The 19,237-nt window shown below is 43.9% G+C and overlaps 1 protein-coding gene across 1 annotated transcript in view; it reads right to left on the bottom strand.

The window, feature by feature from the left end:
* arid5b (AT-rich interaction domain 5B) overlaps positions 1–19,237 on the bottom strand; it is a 127,421-nt gene that overhangs the window by 23,868 nt on the left and 84,316 nt on the right. Inside the window, exons 5-8 of the mRNA XM_060841862.1 lie at positions 18,048–18,166; positions 16,443–16,647; positions 6,565–6,617; positions 5,305–5,402 (exon numbers count right to left, since the gene is read on the bottom strand). Coding sequence (XP_060697845.1) covers positions 5,305–5,402; positions 6,565–6,617; positions 16,443–16,647; positions 18,048–18,166 — 475 coding nt within the window. The remainder of the gene's footprint in view (positions 1–5,304; positions 5,403–6,564; positions 6,618–16,442; positions 16,648–18,047; positions 18,167–19,237) is intronic.

Genomic DNA, 19,237 nt, shown 5'->3' on the forward strand with positions numbered 1-19,237 from the left:
TCAAGATGAGAGTTCACAGAAACAAGGTTTACTTTCTTCAGATGCAAATTTCTCAGATGAGAGGGGAAATACTTAAAGCACGGGGAAGGTGAAATATTGTAACCAATATGTTATAACTGTCGATATAAGTGCAATACAATTCAACAAAATAAAAGAAATGACAGTTGGGGACGATGTAAAAACATGTCTTCTTAAAAGCAGAAATTGTAGTAACGGTTTAATCTCTTCGTCCAGTTAATTCTTTTCTACAAGCAAAGCATCAATCACGGGACAATTCCAGACTCTCCTCTTTAAAAACTGTCATGGACTCATTTTGAAAAAATATGTTTTGGTGATGTGGACAAGGTTGGGACTTACTACCTATCGCTAGTTACCCTCTTGATATGGGCCAATTGCTTTATAAACGAGTGACTTGACAGGACAGCAAAGGCGGCCATTAAGAATTAACTGCACAGCAGCAAACTGAAGTTACTAGCAGGTCCAACTGGGCGACAAGAGCAGGGTTTCTTCCCTGAATGCCATTAACAAACCAGTTGGGTTTTCAACCGCAAGCTAACAGACTATTAACCAACATTCTGAGCGCCAGGAAATAGAAACTGGATTTTATTCTTCCCAATTTTACGACTTGTAGACATGGGATGTGAGCCCATGACCACGGCTGCATTTTAAAGAGGGAATACCCATCAATCAGGAGGTGACTGGCAGGTGGTGGTGGCATTCTTGGACCACTTTTCTACAGAAATGTTTCGGTGGGGAACAACTTCTCAGGATCTGCCTTTTAAGGAAAGCTTATTCACACAAGTTTGGTTACAATAAAGCACCAAGATGAAAGCCAATTAACATGTTAAGGACTCAGACCCAGGAGCAGTTTTCCCCAAAGGGTATAGTGGATTGGTCAGCCCGTCTCAATAACTTGGGCAACATAGATGGTGAGGACTGAGACGAGGAGGCATGGTGTGACCCAAGTCTCCGGAATCTGTAGCCAGGATGGTGGTGGGTGTTCCATTATTGGTCAGATTTCAGGTTGAGATGGGCAGGTTTTTGGTGTCTCAGGGAAATAGAAGGGCATGGGAAGCCGACAGGAAAACTGTTGAAGTTTGTAGTAGCAGGTGAAGTTCAAGCTCAGAGATTAGCAGACTGGGCAGCAGAGCAGGCTCGATGGATTCAGTGGTCTACTTTTGCTCCAGGGCTTTCAGGACTGGCTGGGTCAAACAAACCAGCAGTCTGTCCAGGTACAATCCACTCTGTATAACAAAACACATCAGCCACCACTGTTCCAGATATTTAGCAGAGGCTATCTGATATTGGCTCACTCCTCAGATTGTAGACAAAGACATGATAAAATAGAGGCAGGTAGAGACAGTGACCATTAGAAATCTTTTGCTGCAGACATTCCCCCAAGGATGCACACGTTATGAAGGTAGTTCAAGACTACTTTGATTCTATCAAGACAACACTGAAGGGTGTAGAGAGGTGTAGCAGCTTCATTACTTTGTATTTTTACACAAGGACAAAGTCAAACTGATTGAATCAAATTCATAATTTTCTCCATATTTCAGTTGCCATCTGCAAAGTAAAACCATTTAACAACTGGCATCCGGTCTCATTTCACTCAGGTTTATTGAGCCAAGTGATTTATTTCCGTACTTCCACATTTTTAAAAAATTCATTACTAAATTTGCAGTATAGTAGACAACAGCCTGACTGTTGTTCACACTTATACAGCCAGAGCTGTACAGCACAGAAACCACCCCACCCTCCCCCCCACTTTGGTCCAACTCACCCATGCTGATCAGATATCATAAATTAATCTAGTCCCATTTGCCAGATGGCCCATATGCCTCTAAACTCTTCCTCCTCACAAACCTATTCAGATGCCTTTTAAATGTTGTGATCGTATTAGGTTCCAACACTTCTTCTGGCAGTTCATTCCATACACGCACTACCCTCTGCGTGATAAAGTTGCCCCTTAGGTTGCTTTTAAATATTTCCCCCTCATCTTAAACCTATGTCCTCTAGTTTTTGACTCCCCTACCATGGGAAAAGGCCTTGACTATTCAAGCTGTCCATGCCAGTCATGATTTTATAAACTTTTAGAAGGTCACCCCTCAGCCTCCAGGAAAATAGCCCCAACCTATTCAGCCCCTCCCTATAGCTCAAATCTTCCTGGCAACACCCTTGTAAGTGTTTTATGAACCCTTTCACGTTTCACAACACCTTTCCTACAGCACAGAAAGAAGAACTTAACACTGTATTCCAAAAGTGGCCTATACAATATCCTTTACAATCACAAATGACCTCCCTAACTCCTATACTCAATGCACTGACTAATGAAAGCAAGTTGTTTCATCAAACATATCTTGTATATTGAAAGCATTTTTTTCAGCCTCTTATAGACTCTCTGAGGCAGGTTCCATACTGCTACAAAGACATGGCCACCTAACAGTGTTGATAAATTAGATGATACAAGGCCCAGGCAATACATTGAAATCTGACCCCCATATGTACTTTGCAAAGAAGGATATCAGTAAACTGGTCAACACAGGATGGACCATACAATAAATACACCAACTTCTGGACGTGCAGAGAAAATGATCTCACCTGCAAATTTTTAGACAGTGTGTAACACTAAATCCTCAGGCTGACAGATCATTTAATGCTCCAGATAAGGAGGAGATTTCTTTTCAGATCTTGCCAGACTTTGCACCCACTTACTGATAACAGATCCCTTGAATAGGTTGCAATGGCACTGTTGATGTTTTTTCATATTAACTCAAACAGATCCATGTTTACAACCTAATTACAGGGCTGAATAAAATTAACGTTAAACATACTCTTAGCAGTATCTCAGAGCACCTCATCAGTGCTGATTTACAGTTAATCATCAGGAATCCAACTAATTAAATCTGGAGCAGTGAAGAACTTTAGCCAAGTGACTGGTAATTTGTAATATATTCTGACAATGATGGATAGCTTTTGAGCAAATTAAGGCTGACTAAGACATTTATTTAAGAGTATCAGAGCTGATTTGAATTAAAACAAACTGGAGACAGGCTTGGACCAGTTTAAGCCTAAGGGACATTAGTGAAATCATCAGCATTAATTTATTCCTGCTTTGCTTAAACTAAAAGCTTCCATCCAGTATTTAAGACCACATCACAAGAAAGAAAAATCAAATGAATTCATTCTGCAGTGAATGCAAAACAAGCCACGTGAAAATAAACAGAAGGCTTGGTTCATGTTCTGAAACTGAGCACAATTTATCCCGACAATCCACTGCCCCATTGAATCATTTTAAAGCCTGAATTAGTAGCTTTCACAGAGCCAGCCCCTGCTCTTGTTTTTGGAGGGGGAGGGAAGAAAAACATCTCTAAATCAGGCAAATCCATCAGTTTCCACCACAAGCAGATAATCTTAAGAGTTTGACAGCTTGCCAGAAAGAAAAGCAGTAATAAAATCAAATGCAAACAAAGAGGTGGCTGATATTAATTCAGTTCTGTACCAAATGCTGAAGATGCACTCAGAATAATGGGGGCTGGATCAAGCTTTCAAAGAACTGCATGATTCTTTCAATTTACCATCCCGGGATTAACCAGTGCTCCAGACTAACCAGCACTCCACAGAGTCAGACAGCACAGAAACAGACCCTTTAGTCCAACTTATCCATGCTGACCAGACATCCCAATCTGACTTTGGCTCATTTGCCAGCACTTGGCCCATATCTCTCTAAACCCTTCCTATTCATACATCCATCCAGATGCCTTTTAAATGCTGTAATTGTAATTGTATCAACTTCCACCACCTTTTGAAGCTTGTTCCATACATGCACCACCCTGTGTGGAAAATGTTACCTCAGGTCCCTTTTACAACTATCCCCTCTCACCCTAAACCTATGGCCTCAAGGTTTGGACTCGCCCACCCTGGGAAAAAGACCTTGGCTATTCGCCCTACCCATGCCCTTCATAACTTTATAAACTTCAATAAAGATCACCGTTCAGTCTCTGACACTACAGGGAAAAAGTTCCAGCCTATTCAGCCTCTCCCTATAACTCAAACCCTTCAGTCCCAGCAACATTCTTGTAAGTCTTTCCTACACCTTCCCAAGTTTAGTAACATCTTTCCGATAGTAGAGAGATCAGAAATGAAGCAATGTTCCAAAAGTGGCCTCAATGTCCTATACAGCAGCAACACAACATCCCCACTACTACACTCAATATTCTGACCAATGAAGGTGTGCACGCCAAATGTGTTCTCCACCACACTGTCTATGACTCCATTTTCAAAGGATCTATACACCTAGATCCCCAAGGTCTCCATGGCCAGCAACACTCTCTAGCGCCCTACCATCAAACATATAAGTGCTGCTCTGGCTTGCCTTCCCAAAATGCAACACTTCACATTTATCAAAATTAAACTCTGCCATTCCTCAGCCCACTGGCCCATTTGATCAAGGTCCCATCGTACTCTTTGACAACCTTCTTCACTGTTTGCTATGTAACCTACCTTGGTGTCAACTGCAAACTTACTAAACATGCCTCCCATTTCACATACAAACCATTTATACAAATGACAAAAAACAGTGGACCCAGCACCAATCCTTGTGGCACACTGCTGGTCACAGGCCTCCAGTCTGAAAAACAACCCTTCACCGCCACCCTTTGTCTCTGACCTTCAAGCCAATTTTGCATTCAGCTGGCTAGCTCCCCTTTGATCTCATGTGATTGAACCTCACTAACCAGTCTACCATGCAGAACCTTGTCAAGTGCTTTGAAGAAGTTCACATACACTGTCTACTGCTCTGCTTTCATTAGTCTTCTTTGTCGCCTCTTTAAAAAAAACTCAATCAAGTTTGTGAGACTTGATTTGCCACACATGAAGCCATGTTGAGTATCCCTTTCCAAAAGCCTGTAAACCCTATCCATCAGAACCCCTCTAATAACGTTGCCACCACTGACATCAGGCTCACCAGTCTATAGTTCCCTGACGCTTCCTTACAGCCTTTTATTAAAAAAAAGGTACCATGGCCATCACCCAGATCAGACACCCAGAATGCTTCATGTTAACCACAATGTAAATTGACCAGCATTGCAGATTAACTAGCACTGAAAATCAGATACCTGGAATTAACCAGCACTTCAGGCTAACCAGCATTCCAGATAAACCAGCACTGCAGATCAGATTCCCAGGTGAACCAGCGTTCCTGGCTTTGAAGGATTGCTAAAACCCATGATCACTTTACAACAGAAAGGCAAACAGAAAAGGCCTGTGCAATGAGAGAGTTCACCACAATGATCCAACCCTTACCTTTCATAATGCCTGCGAGTACACGTTGCTGCACTGGTACTGCCAGGATTGCCTCCCAATTCATCATATATCTGCTTCCACTGTCGACGAGCAGTTATCTATTCCAATCACAGGAAAACCTGGCATTAGTTGGTAGCCTGAGATTGAACACTTAGTAACCACTGCACAAGGAGATTTCTATAGTCACCTGATTCACCCAGAACACTGTTTCCAAAATTCTACATTAGGTGCAGTTACAAGTTCAATTGAATGAAATAGCTGGATCATTGTAAGGCTTCTCATACTCCTCCTCTGTGATTCACAACTGTTGCCAGTTAACGTACTTATTGCATTTTTGAAAGATAACTACAGCATAGTGTTACATCATCGCAAACAAAATTCCTTTCAGACAAATGGGGAAACCCAGCTACACAGCAGCTAGTTTTGCATAAAAGCCCTGTATGAGAACAGTGTTAAGAAAATGGGTGCAATTTATAACATCTCATCTAAAAAGACAACCCCTTGATACTGCACTGAGGGAACAGTCTCGGTTTTGTACTTGAATTGCTGGACAGGGACATACCAACTTTCAAACTCAGGCTGAGCCATGATGACTTAGAAGTCAAGCTTTTTTTAAAAAAATGTAAAACATATTTTCTTCCTGAACAAGTAGCTATTACATCAGAAATTTTAACAGTCAAAAAATACACGCCATGTAATGCGCAGACTGTAACTCAATCATATTGACTGACCAGACATGTAAAAGATGTGGACTTCCTTCCTCATTATACTGATAGGTTTCAATATTCCACATTAGCTTGTCAAAGGAACCATTGACAAATGGCCTTTCCAATTCTTTAACAACCATTACTGACTCACTTTGCAGCCATTAATACTTTCCCATATTACAAACGAACAGATGCAAAGCAAGCAGCCAAGTTAAAAATTCCTTTCCCTAGTTTTGGCTTGGTTTTATAATTGTCCCCTTTGAGAGGCAACATGGGAAAAAATTACAGAGCTCACTTTTTCTCCTTGACAGAAGAGCTGTTACATGTGTTTTCCACTTATAGCATTTTACAATAAATCTGCTCCATTCTAAATCTGGATCTAATCTCTAGCCTCTGTGCAAAAAAAATGATTCTATAAACACATACAGAATGGTTACAGCCATTCTAAGAATTCATCAGAGCCGCTGTTTATTTATACAGAGTGCTGAATGACAAGGCTGAAAGGGGCAAAGTTACAGAGCGGTAATCGTTAGCAAGGGAATATTGGACTTACCGCTTCATATCCTCCAAGAGTTTGAGCTGCTTGAAACATGGTCCAAAGGTTAACTGTTATAAAAGGACAATATGTGCAAAAATAAGAATTATGGAGAAATAGAAACATAGCAACTGTGTTCATTTACAGAGCTCAAGAAGAGGCAGCATTAAGCGCACCATTTGTGCTATATATAAAAACAAATTATCAGGCACAAGTACTTTAAGAACAATGCAGTGTGCTAACAAGCCAGCTACCCCTGGGTGTTTAATAACTGCCTGGTGTAGAGGTGTCCAAGACTTTTCTTTCTCAGCTCCATAGGGAAAGATCACGGGCTCCTACTGGCAGCGTTCACAATAAAAAGAGAAATACATCTGTATAGATTTTACTACTGCTGGACATCGCAAGTTTCTCCAGCACTTTTGAAGAATGGTGCCCCCTGTAAATGGAGGAGACAGCAGCCAACTGCATCCTGCAATGTCTCACAAGCAGCAGTTACATCATGAACAGGCAGATTGTTTCAGTGAATAAACACCGAAAGAACTGTGGATGCTGTAAATCAGAAACAAAAATAGAACTTGGTGGAAAGGATCAGCAGGTCTGGCAGCATCTGTGAAGAGTTAGTGTTTTGGGTCGACTGACCCTTCCTCGGGTTGTTCCAGTGATGTTTGCTGAGGGATACATATTGTGCAGAACACTGGGTGACTTCCCGGTCTCTGCTTCAACACAGAGTTACGGGTTCTCCTTCATCCTTCCAAGGAGGGCATTAGTTTAACATCCCAGCCAAAGACATCACCGCCAGCAGCACGGCACGCCCTCTGTACAACACTGGGATACACATCAAATCTGGGGAGTAGAACCGAGAACAACCTGACACAGAGGTGAGGATAACACCCGACATCTAACTCGAGCTGTAGAAACTGAAAAGGTTTCAGACCCACCAATAATGGATTGGAAACAATCCATGTCCAAAGCTGGTCACCAGGTTGAGGGGTTGGACACATGTTTAATGGTGTTCATGAGTCAAGGACAACCTATTCAGTCACACAATCTTTCATCGTGCATGAAAAATGGTATTTCAAAACAGCAATATAAATTTGATTCACATGGAGTTCTGTACCCAATATATGGGAGTCAACTGCTTAGCAGAGCTTCTGAACCACAGTGCCTGCTCAGAATGGACTGCAACAAGATCGACTTTTTCTTACTCAGCCAGTCAATCACATCCCCATCCTCCCCATGTTGGGCCATCATTCTCTGGATAGTTCTCCACTGCTAATCACCACATTGGCTATCTTCACAGGACTCAGCACAAGTAACATTCAGGCTTTTGATAACTGCTGACAATCACTAAACTCCTTAAATTTCAAACCTCTTCTAGAATACAGTGGTAGCAGAGTTTGTTACAGTGGGGCAGCTTTGTTACTATAGCGCATAGGAAGCTAGTACCCTGACAATCGCCCCCCCCCCCCCCCAGTGCCCACATCCTGGCTTCCAGACTGCCTGAGAAAGGTAAAACCATGAATTAAATTATTCCCAACATAGCCTAGAAGGACAAGGGTAACAGGTACTTGGAAACCACCTGAAAGTTCCTCTCCGAGCCACTCACCACCCTGATTTGGAAATATACCGCCATTCAGGGAAGAGGTTTTGGGAATATTGGAAAGGATGAATATAGATAAGTCTCCTGGGCCTGATGGCATTTACCCCAGGATCCTATGGGAAGCTAGGGAGGAGATAGCAGAGCCATTGGCCTGGATTTTTATGTCGTCATTGTCAACAGGAATAGTACCAGAGGACTGGAGGATAGCGAATGTGGTCCCATTGTTCAAGAAAGGGAGTAGGGATAGCCCTAGTAACTATAGGCCAGTGAGTCTGACTTCAGTGGTGGGCAAAGTCTTAGAGAGAATGGTAAGGGATAAGATTTATGAACATCTGGGTAGGAATAATGTGATCAGGGATAGCCAGCATGGTTTTGTGAAGGGCAGGTCGTGCCTCACAAACCTTATTGAGTTCTTTGAGAAGGTGACTAAGGAAGTGGATGTGGGTAAAGCAGTAGATGTTGTGTATATGGATTTTAGTAAGGCGTTCGATAAGGTTCCCCATGGTAGGCTAATGCTAAAACTTCGGAGGTATGGCATTGAGGATACATTAGAGATTTGGATTAGGAATTGGCTGGCTGGAAGGAGACAGAGGGTAGTAGTTGATGGATTATGTTCATCTTGGAGCGCAGTTACTAGCGGTGTACCACAAGGATCTGTTTTGGGACCATTGCTTTTTGTTATCTTTATAAATGATCTAGAGGAAGGACTTGAAAGCTGGGTAAGCAAGTTTGCAGATGACACAAAAGTCGGTGGAGTTGTGGATAGTGAGGAAGGAAGTGGTAGGTTACAGCGGGATATAGATAAGTTGCAGAGCTGGGCGGAAATGTGGCAAATGGAATTCAATGTAGCTAAGTGCGAAGTCGTTCACTTTGGTAGGAATAACAAGATGATGGATTACTGGGCTAATGGTAGGCTACTTGGTAGTGTGGATGAGCAGAGGGATCTAGGTGTCTATGTACACAGATCTCTGAAAGTTGCCACCCAGGTAAATACTGCTGTGAGGAAGGCATATGGTGTACTGGGCTTTATTGGCAGAGGAATTGAGTTCCGGAGTCCTGAGGTCATGTTGCAGTTGTATAAGACTCTGGTGAGGCCTCATCTGGAGTATTGTGTGCAGTTTTGGTCGCCCTACTATAGGAAGGATGTGGAAGCTTTAGAACGAGTGCAGAGGAGGTTTACCAGGATGTTGCCTGGAATGGTAGGAAAATCTTATGAGGAAAGGCTGAGGCACTTGGGGCTGTTCTCATTGGAGAAGAGAAGGTTTAGGGGAGATCTGATAGAAGTGTATAAGATGATTAGGGGTTTAGATAGGGTAGATACTAAGAACCTTTTACCGCTAATGGAGTCAGGTGTTACTTGGGGACATAGCTTTAAATTAAGGGGTGGTAGGTATAGGACAGATGTTAGGGGTAGATTCTTCACACAGCGGGTTGTGAGTTCATGGAATGCCCTGCCTGTATCAGTGGTGAACTCTCCTTCTTTATGGTCATTTAAGCGGGCATTGGATAGGCATTTGGAAGTTATTGGGCTAGTATAGGTTAGGTAGGATTCGGTCGGCGCAACATCGAGGGCCGAAGGGCCTGTACTGCGCTGTATCCTTCTATGTTCTATGTTCTATTCCTCCACAGGCGTTGCGCCAAAATCCTGGAATTCCCTCCCTTTCGGCTTTGTGGGTCAACCCACAGCAAGTGGAGTGCAGTGATTCAAGAAGGCAGCTCACCACCAACTTTGAGGGCAAATGGAGATGGGCTATCAATGCTGGCCAGGTAGCGACGCCCAAGTCGCACAAAGGAATAAAACAAAAAAGAAGAGGTGGTTATGTGTTCCCAGTGTCCAACCCTGCAGCATGTAGCTTTATTCATAATATGGTTTGGGTCCCCAATGAAGTACTTAAATAATGACATTTACAATGTACTCCACAGTCTATAATGTATCAGTTTACAAATTTTATAAAACATTTTAATTCCATATTCCATCTTTTAATATCCGTCTACCACTTCCCTGTAACCCACAGAATGTGTGTATTTTAATTATTCCTTGATTGGAACCTGTATTTATGAGAAGGCTATGGGGTTTTCTTATGCCACAATTCAGACTTTGAGCTATGAAGCTGTTACTTGATTCAAATACCATCATTATTTTAAAAAGGAGTCCTTTCGCATTGCAATCCACTCTGTGAAAATCTGTGTCAACAGCAAAGCCAAGGTTAGCAGTGGCAAGTTAGACGTGTGGAAGCTGGTATGTGGGGAGGGGCTGGTGTTAAATGAGGAACAGGGAGTGGAAAAGGACAATCCTTTCATTTTGACAGCACACTGACTAACCTTGGGATGAGAGTCATGAACCACTGCAGGTAGAATGTGTTGGCTGCTTTCGAATAACTTGCAGAAGCAACTACAAAGGCAACACTGAGGAAGGTGACCATCGGGATTTAAATTCTGGGGGTGATCCTCAGACAACCTAGTAGTTTATAGGTTAAAACCTGCGGACAGGCTGCAGACAACAAGGCAGGATAGTGTGCTGCAGCCTCCATTACAAGTTTGTTTTTGGTGACTCTGACTTGGGCCCTTGCAATACTTCAATGAATGATTCAAGTTCCAACAGGGATTGTGAATGTGGTGACGAAATGAGGAGCTCAACAGCAAAGGAGATCTTCAAGGATAAATATAAAGAGGAGAAGCTGATCAAACAGGGACAGTAACCAAAGGTGAATAGTATTGACTGTGTGATGAGACACGTGATTACATGTGGATCCACAGTTTTAAAGGAAAGGGAAATAGTGCCTATGTGAATAAATCCTTAAAAAAGTCAGGAAGGCATGGCCAAGAAAAACAGAAATACAAATATGAACAGACAGTCATCTCAAAACTTGAAGCAACTCCTGTATATTACAAAGTACTTGTATTATAGATTGTATTACTGACTACCTAATTAAAAAGAATGTACATGTAATTTAGAGGGGCATAATTACAAAGATGATATTTTATTCTACTTATGATCTTAAGACCCACTTGATTCACATTATCCCAATACCCTCAGTATAGCCTAGAGTAGCCCACAATATGAATGCTCTGCAGTTAGAAAATGCCCTGAAGTATTTTAAAGCTGCTGGTACAATTGCAACATTTAAAAGGTATCTGGATGGGTATATGAATAGAAAGGGTTTGGAGGGATATGGGCCGGGTGCTGGCAGGTGGGACTAGATTGGGTTGGGATATCTGGTCGGCATGGACAGGTTGGACCAAACAGTCTGTTTCCACGCTGTACATCTCTATAACTCAAAAAGGAATTAGGAAGCCTAAAAAGAGGCCATGAAATGTCCTTGGCATGCAGGATTAAGGAAAATCCCAAGGTGTTGTAGACATATATAAAAGGGGCAGGAGGGTGGCTGGGGAAAGGGTAGGTCCACGGTGTGTGTGTGTGTGTGTGTGTGTGTGTGTGTGTGTGTGTGTGTGTGTGTGTGTGTGTGTGTGTGTGTGTGTGTGTGTGTGTGTTTTGAAAAGCATTAAGGTACATAAGTCCCCAAGACTGATGGGATCTATCTCAGAATGTTGTGGGAACAGGTGAGGAAATTGCTGGGGCCCGTATGAAATCTTGGTATTCTCTTTAGTCACAGGAGAGGGCCCGGAGGACTGGAGAATAGCCAACTTTGTTCCTTTGTTTCAGAAGGGCAACAGATTTAAGCCAGAATTTAATACAGGCTGGTAAACCTTATGTCAGTGGTAGGGAAATTATCGGAGAAGATTCTTAGGGATAGGATTTACTCACATTTGGAAAAATAAAGACTCATTCGCGACAGGCAACTTGGCTTTGTGCAGGGAAGGTCATGTCTCTCAAACTCTAGTTTTTGAGGAAGTGACAAAGACGATTGATAAGGGCAGGATGGTAGTTGTTGTCTGTGTGGACTTCAGCAAGTGCTTTGACAAGGTCCATCATGGGAGGGGCTGATACAAATGGTGAAGTCACATGGGACCCATGGTGAGCTCGTAAGATGGATACGGTACTGGCTTAGCTGATAGGAGACATTGATTAGCAGTGGGAGGGTGTTTTTCAGATTGAAGATCTGTGACCAGTGGTGTTCTTCAGGGATCAGTGCTTGGACTCCTATTGTTTGTAATATATATATTACAAACAATACATAAATGATTTAGAGGAGAATGTAGGTGGCCTGAACAGTAAGTTTGCAGATGACGCAATGATTGGGGGAATTGCATATAGTAAAGAAGATAGCCAGATATAGATAGGTTGGATTCTTTGGCATACAAATGGCAAATGGAGTTTAATCCAGACAAATACAAGGCAATGCATTTTAGAAGATCTAATGTTGGAGAGAAGTAGACAGTAAATGGCAGAACCCTTAGTAGCATCAACATAGAGGGATCTAGATGTACAGGTCCACAGCTCCCTGAAAGTGACAACCCAAGTAGTGGTTGAGAACTTTAATTTGGAATATGTACAATTCTGGTCATTACACTACCAGCAGGATGTGGAGGCTTTGGAGGGGGTACAGAAACGGTTTCCCAGGATGTCACCTGGTTTGGGTAGTATTAGCTAAGAGGAGAGATTGGACAAACTTGCTTCGTTTTTCACTTGAACCTTGGAGGATATGGGGCAACCTGACAGAAGTTAAGAAAATTCTGACAGGCATGGATAGAGTCATTTTCCCAGGGTGAAAATGTCAATTACTCGGGGACATAGATTTAACGTAAAATGGGACAAGCTGAAAGGAGATGAGAGGGGCAAGGTTTTTTTTTGTACACTCTGAGGGGTAAGTGCTTGGAATGCGCTGCCAGAGGAGGTGGATACAATAGCAGCATTTCAGAAGCATCATGATAATAATATGAATAGGCAGGGAATAGAGGGATGTGGATTGTGGAGAGGGAAGAAAGTTTTTAAGTTTAGAAAGGCATTATGTGCCAATGCAGCCTTGGTAGGCCCAAGGACTTGCTCCTGTTCTGTTCTTTGTTCTCTTGTAACACCATTCATAGGCTCTACAGATCAAAGATAAAACAAATTATACTTTATATCCTCACTGCAATCTGAAGGAAGCGTTTCAAGATAAGCCAAAAGAGTGCACCTGCACGACAGTGATTTCCACAGCTAATTATGCTCACGGTGATCAATCCATTTTATTAAATTCCAATCTAATACAGACTCAGCGTTGTGCCAAAGCTGTAGACAAGTCTAATAGTTTAGTGATTATAGAATTGGACAAGGAATCCAGAAACCAGGGTTAGATTTTTAGTTGTTGGACCCTATCACATTACCGGGAATACATGTTCGGGGTTGGGAACCCAATAATATCAGCCACTTCCCAAGGCTTCGAGCAATTTGAAAAATCCCGTCAGTGCAGTACTCAGCAGCCCTTTCATCTGAGATGGGAGGTGTCAGTGCAGGGAGGACAGGACAATGGGGGAAAAGCAAAGGGCTTGTGTTCTCAGAAGGGTCACTGGATCCAATTGTTAACTCGGCTTTTTCTCCACAGACGGTGCCAAACCTGCTGAGTTTTTCCAGCAATTTCAATTTGTGCATCTGGTTCACAATACTCTTAAGGGAAGGAAATCTGCCGTCCTTACCTGGCGCAGTCTACGTGTGACTCCAGACTTACAGCAATATGGTTGACTCTTAACTGTCCCCTGAAATGGCATGGCGAGCCATTCAGTTCAGTTGCAGTTAAGGATGTGCAACAAATGCTAGCCTTGTCAGTGAGGTCCACGTTCCATCAAAGAGACAATGGCATCATGGCTGTTTAGTCCCTCCATTCTAATTGCCCAACCTTGGTCTGTATCCTTGATGTCTTACCTAACAAAAAAAATCTCAGTCCATGCTGAAATTGAAGACTAGCTTTTGTTGAACTGGAGAATAGCAGAGAACAAGAGCACATGATCAGTATTGGCTGGTCCGAGCAGGGGGAAGAGTCAAACCTGCGTGTGTGCAATAACATTGCCACCTCTCAGCTGAGTGTGCTTGATGAGCTGGGCCCTGCTATTGAACAGGGCAGTTAGCCCCGCTGATGTTACTGTTGGATGTGCTGGTCGTGAAGACCACCCTGGTCTCAATTATGGGTCAGAGGCCCAAAGCTCTAACACTCAGTGACTGGCAGCTTCCACTCTTCTGGGAGTCTCAGTGACAGATCAGTGACTTCAAACAAGCCAAATGTTCAATGCCAGGACAGGCTGGTGAATGAGGGCTCTTTCAGTGACCAACTTGAAGAGTGGCATGCAACCAATGACACAGCCACGAGCCCACGGACACGGCAGCTGAGTGCCTTCATGCAGCCACGGGTGTAAGATTAGTCAGAAATACAGTAACTAGTTCTCTAGGTACATGATCAGCTGCAGATAATCATGGTCTTTGTGATTAATCCTATATCTCCTGCAGCTCAGACAGCTGATCATACAGCTAGATAACTGGTTAGGCCTTTAACCAGTAGTGGATGTGTACCGCACGAGTGCCTCACTAGCAGCCGTTATTATTAAAGCTGCGGGTTTGAGAGAAAGTCAAGACAGGTCAGGTACACCCCAGGGCTCAGGAAAGCTGGTAGCCAGCCTGTCTCAGTGAGGTGGAGGGGCAGCCAGCCTGTCTCAGTGAGGTGGAGGGGCAGCCAGCCTGACTCAGTGAGGTGGAGGGGCAGCCAGCCTGACTCAGTGAGGTGGAGGAGCTCCCCACAGGCCCAGAGCACTATAGGACTTACAACTGATAAATGGACAGAGCGCAAACTGTCCCACTCCTGGAACTCCCAGATTAAGATGTCAGATGAGCATGTGTTATAAACGTGAGGGCACTGGTGATTTTCACTGCCATGTCGTAATGTGAATGCCCCCATGTCAGGGTGGGGGGGGGGGGGGGGGAGAGGGAGAGCCTTTTCAGGAAAACACAACACTGTTTTCAAAAGACACTGACTAGAATCTGTCATCATGTGCCTCCTGCCTAGCCAGAATTTTGGTGCAAGCAGTGAGCCCTGATTGGTTTCTGAGCTCCTAAACTCTCAACTTCCTTCTCCATCTAAACAGGGTAGCTCTGGCTATAATGAGACAAGGTCTCTGTCATTCACACCTCTGGGGTGGCTGGGCTGATTATGCTCACACACATTATGCAGACACACGTTGGGAATGGCTGCATAATTCTATATTTACTTCCAAGGAACTGCCTTCAAAAAGGTCTTAACAAGTAGTGAACAACACTTCTCATTGTAGTTAGCTCAGAGTATTGGTTGTCTCTTTTACTGACGAGGTAGAGTTTAATTCTTGTCTGACAATTCCCAAGAATCATTCTGTCAACACATTATATCACATCCTCACTCCTTATCTGGGGACATGTTTCCAACTTTGCCATACTGACTGTAAGGGGTGACTCAATCCTACCCAAAAAAGCTTCACTCTGCCACCAATTTAGTCGAGATCATTCACCCGAGGGGGGGGGGGGAATTGTTCAGGCTGCTGGAGCTCCAAGACAGTGTCGCAGCTCAGACTAGAACACAAACCCAGATGACAAACTCGTCACACTAACATTCACCTTAGTGTCATCCTGGCTTACAAAAACCAGTTCCTGGATCAATGTAATCTTTAAATGTATTGTAGATTGTAGAGCTCTTCCATTGGAGAGTACCAGCCCATTATTTTTTAAAATAGGGGGAAGTGGCGAGTAAGGTGGCCCACAATCTGGCAGCAATTATGTCATGGATGAAAGGTGTCCCTCGCAGAATTCTTAAGTGGCTGATCAAGGGCCTTTTTTGCATCTCCCTGGCATTTTACCAGTCACTGGGGAGTGGCGGCACCACCACAGCAGCCTCCCGATGTGCTCAGTGAGGGTGGTCTTCCTTTGCGTGCATTCCCTGGAAGCTGTGGTCACTTCTCCCATTACAACAGCACTGCCCGCCTTCACCATCACTCAGCCTGGGGCCTGCCTGAATGGCTACAGCATCCTCCTCCCATTAACATCCTAATTGCTGGAATTTAAGAGGCCACCAATCCATTGATACTCCCTCATCCTCCGGGTGCAGTCTCTGCAATGGCCACCACTCCAGATTTAATCGGGGGCGGCAGTCCCCACCCACAGACATTGCTGCTGGCGAGATGTGGCCCAGATACCGACTGCCAAAGTGGGTTTGAAAGCTCCCACCACACCCCACTAGCATTTTTCTAACCTGAGATTTCTGTTGTCACCACAACGTCCAGTCTCTTGATTTCCTACATATAGCAGATACAGATTAGCACGTGTAGGCTAGCAAGCTCAGTGATGCAAACAGGTTTTCCACAGAACTTTTCAAACTGCCAAAACTCAAGAGATGACACTCACTCTGTTTAAATCCGAGGTACGGTATCCGTTCTATTGGCGTATTTCGTTCCTTCATGTATTTGTAAAGTGTGACGAGGAACGTTTGCTCCTCAGCTCTGCATTCTTCATCAGCTGCAACCTCGGATTTCTCATCCGCCGGGAGATTTTTGCAGTTGCTGCCGTTATTCTTGGGTTTCACCATCGTGGCTTTGGGCTCACATTTTGCCTGAGATGGAAAACAAGAACAAAATTTACAACAGTGCTGCGGCTCAAAAGGTCAGCACGAGTGACTGTTTATACAAGTTCAGCCATTCATCTATTCAGAGACCTCCACAGAAGCTTTCAGCCAATGGAGTACTTTTGAGGTGCAAGTCATCGGTACAATGTCGAGAAAGGCAGCAGCAGGCTCCCACAAACAGCTATATGACAATAACTACAGCATCAGAGTATTTTTTTCAAAAAAGTGATTGATTAGGGGATAAATATTGGCCAGGACACCAGGGACAATGCCCCTGCTCCTTTTCAAGATAGGGTCACAGAATCTTTCCTTCCATTTGAAGGGGGCAGCTGATGGGGCCTCACTCTAAGACCTCACCTAGAACCCTGACAATGCCAGCCTGGATGACGCACTCACATTTCTCTTTTGCTGCTGGGATTAACAACAAATCTAAGAGTTCAGGTTCAAGACAGACTCATTGAGGGGAGGGAAAGAATTAGAATTAGAATCTCTACAGTATGGACACAGGCCCTCAGGCCCAACAAGTCCACACCAACCCTCTGAAGTGCAACCCACCCAGATCCATTCGGCTACATCTATTACTCTATATTTACCCCTGACTAATGCACCTAGCCTACACATCCCTGAACACCACGGGCGATTTAGCTCGGTCAATTCACTTAACTTGCACATCTTCAGATTCTGGGAGGAAATCAGAGCACCCGGAGGAAACCCAGGCAGACACGGGGAGAATGTGCAAACTCCACACAGAAAGTAGTCCAAGGCTGGAATTGAACCCAGGTCCCTGACAGCGTGAGGCAGCAGTGCTAACCACTGAGCTACCCCATGGTGAGCAGACCTCTGCTCATCGCACCTTAATAAAAACTACTGGTATACATGGCAACCTGAGATACACAAGGCTCTAGTATTACTGTTATATCATTGAAAGACGAGTGCTTCTATCTCTCAATCTAATCCAATTTCATTTCATCTATAAATCCAACAAACGCCACCCACACAGTGCTATTTATGCCCAATGGGGAGCAGCTCCAGTACATCATTGCAAGATTATTCCAGGGTCTTATAGCCCTTATGAATGCTGAAGTAGGACTTGAGTCCCCAGTCTCCTCACTCAGTGAGCAGTCATCTGAAACAGCTAGCTGTGGGGCATGGTTTTATGTTGCGCTCAGAAGGCAGCCGCCAACCCCTGGCAGCAGCCTGATTCCTGTGCTCAAATCGTCGGGGGGTGGGACTTGAATACACACCCTCCTGACTCGAGCAACAGCATTCTTCGCTGGGCTGTAGCGGACACTGCTTTTAATCCTGCGAACAAGTAGCAAACAATAATAAAGAAAAAGGCTGCCATGGCAAAAGATACCAGGCATGAAAAGAGCTGAACTAGACCATACTTTGGCACTGGCTTTTCCATCCGAATCCTCGTTGGAATCTCTCAGGCCATTCAGAGCTTGGGTGTCCCGCTTCTGGGAGGGAGGTTTCTTCTTCCGTGGGCGCCCTTTGAGATTTGGTGCTGAAAATAAAAGAATGGGGAACAGTTTCAGAAACTCAAAGAGCAACAATCAGATAATGCTTATTGCAAGTATAGTTCTGTGCTGATATTAAAAATGGCAAACCCACATTGGTCTAACCAAACTAATTATTAAACATATAATTAGAAGCATTGCTCAATGAATCTTCCCACTAAAAAGGTACAGGAGCCCTTAATGCTCGATTGATGCCCATTCCCAGTAAAATGCTGCCATCATTCCAATACCCCATTGAGAATGCAGACAGTCCACTGTGGATGACAGCTCTCCATGTACTGAGTGTGTACATTCTGTGCAGCTGCACTCTTTCACTGCTATAAATAACTTCACTGCAAAATATTTAACTAAGCACAATTTCTTCAGCTGCAATCTCAAAAAAAGGGAAAGTTTTCACAGCAATGACATTTTGTTTCACTTCCAAATTTTTCTCACCCCTTCCCAGGTGCACCAATTAAAAAAAAATCCTGCAGCAACAACTGGGCTCTTTTGCGTAGCCACAACCCTGTCATTGGTGGCCCCCCAATCACTGCTGCGCCAGGTTTAGATTGGCACCAGAAGGTCACTCGCAGCAATACATTTGCAATTTGTATGTTCCTATCATTTTTACCTCACTGTGAGGTGGACCCATTGCTCATCCCTGACCCCGAGAAGATGAACCTGCACTGATTGCGAGGACCCTGAATTAGCAGATTATGTGGAAGGACAGCTTTGCAACAGCTTATTCACTGTTCACAGGTTGGACATAATTTACAGCGGTTTAGTTTCTGGACGTGGCGTGGACACAGGTGAAGTAAGTGGCAGTAAAATGTATTTCTTCAGCCAGAGAGTGGTGGGCCTGTGGAATTCATTGCCGCAGAGTGCAGTGGAGGCCGGGACGCTAAACGTCTTGAAGGCAGAGATTGATAAATTCTTGATGTCACAAGGAATTAATGGCTGCGGGGAGAATGCGGGTAAGTGGAGTTGAAATGCCCATCAGCCATGATTGAATGGCGGAGTGGTCTCGATGGGCTGAATTCCACTCCTATGTCTTATGGTCTTATGGCTTCAAACCGAAC

This window comes from Hemiscyllium ocellatum, chromosome 22, assembly GCF_020745735.1.
Source record: "Hemiscyllium ocellatum isolate sHemOce1 chromosome 22, sHemOce1.pat.X.cur, whole genome shotgun sequence".
Taxonomy (NCBI): Eukaryota; Metazoa; Chordata; class Chondrichthyes; order Orectolobiformes; family Hemiscylliidae; genus Hemiscyllium; species Hemiscyllium ocellatum.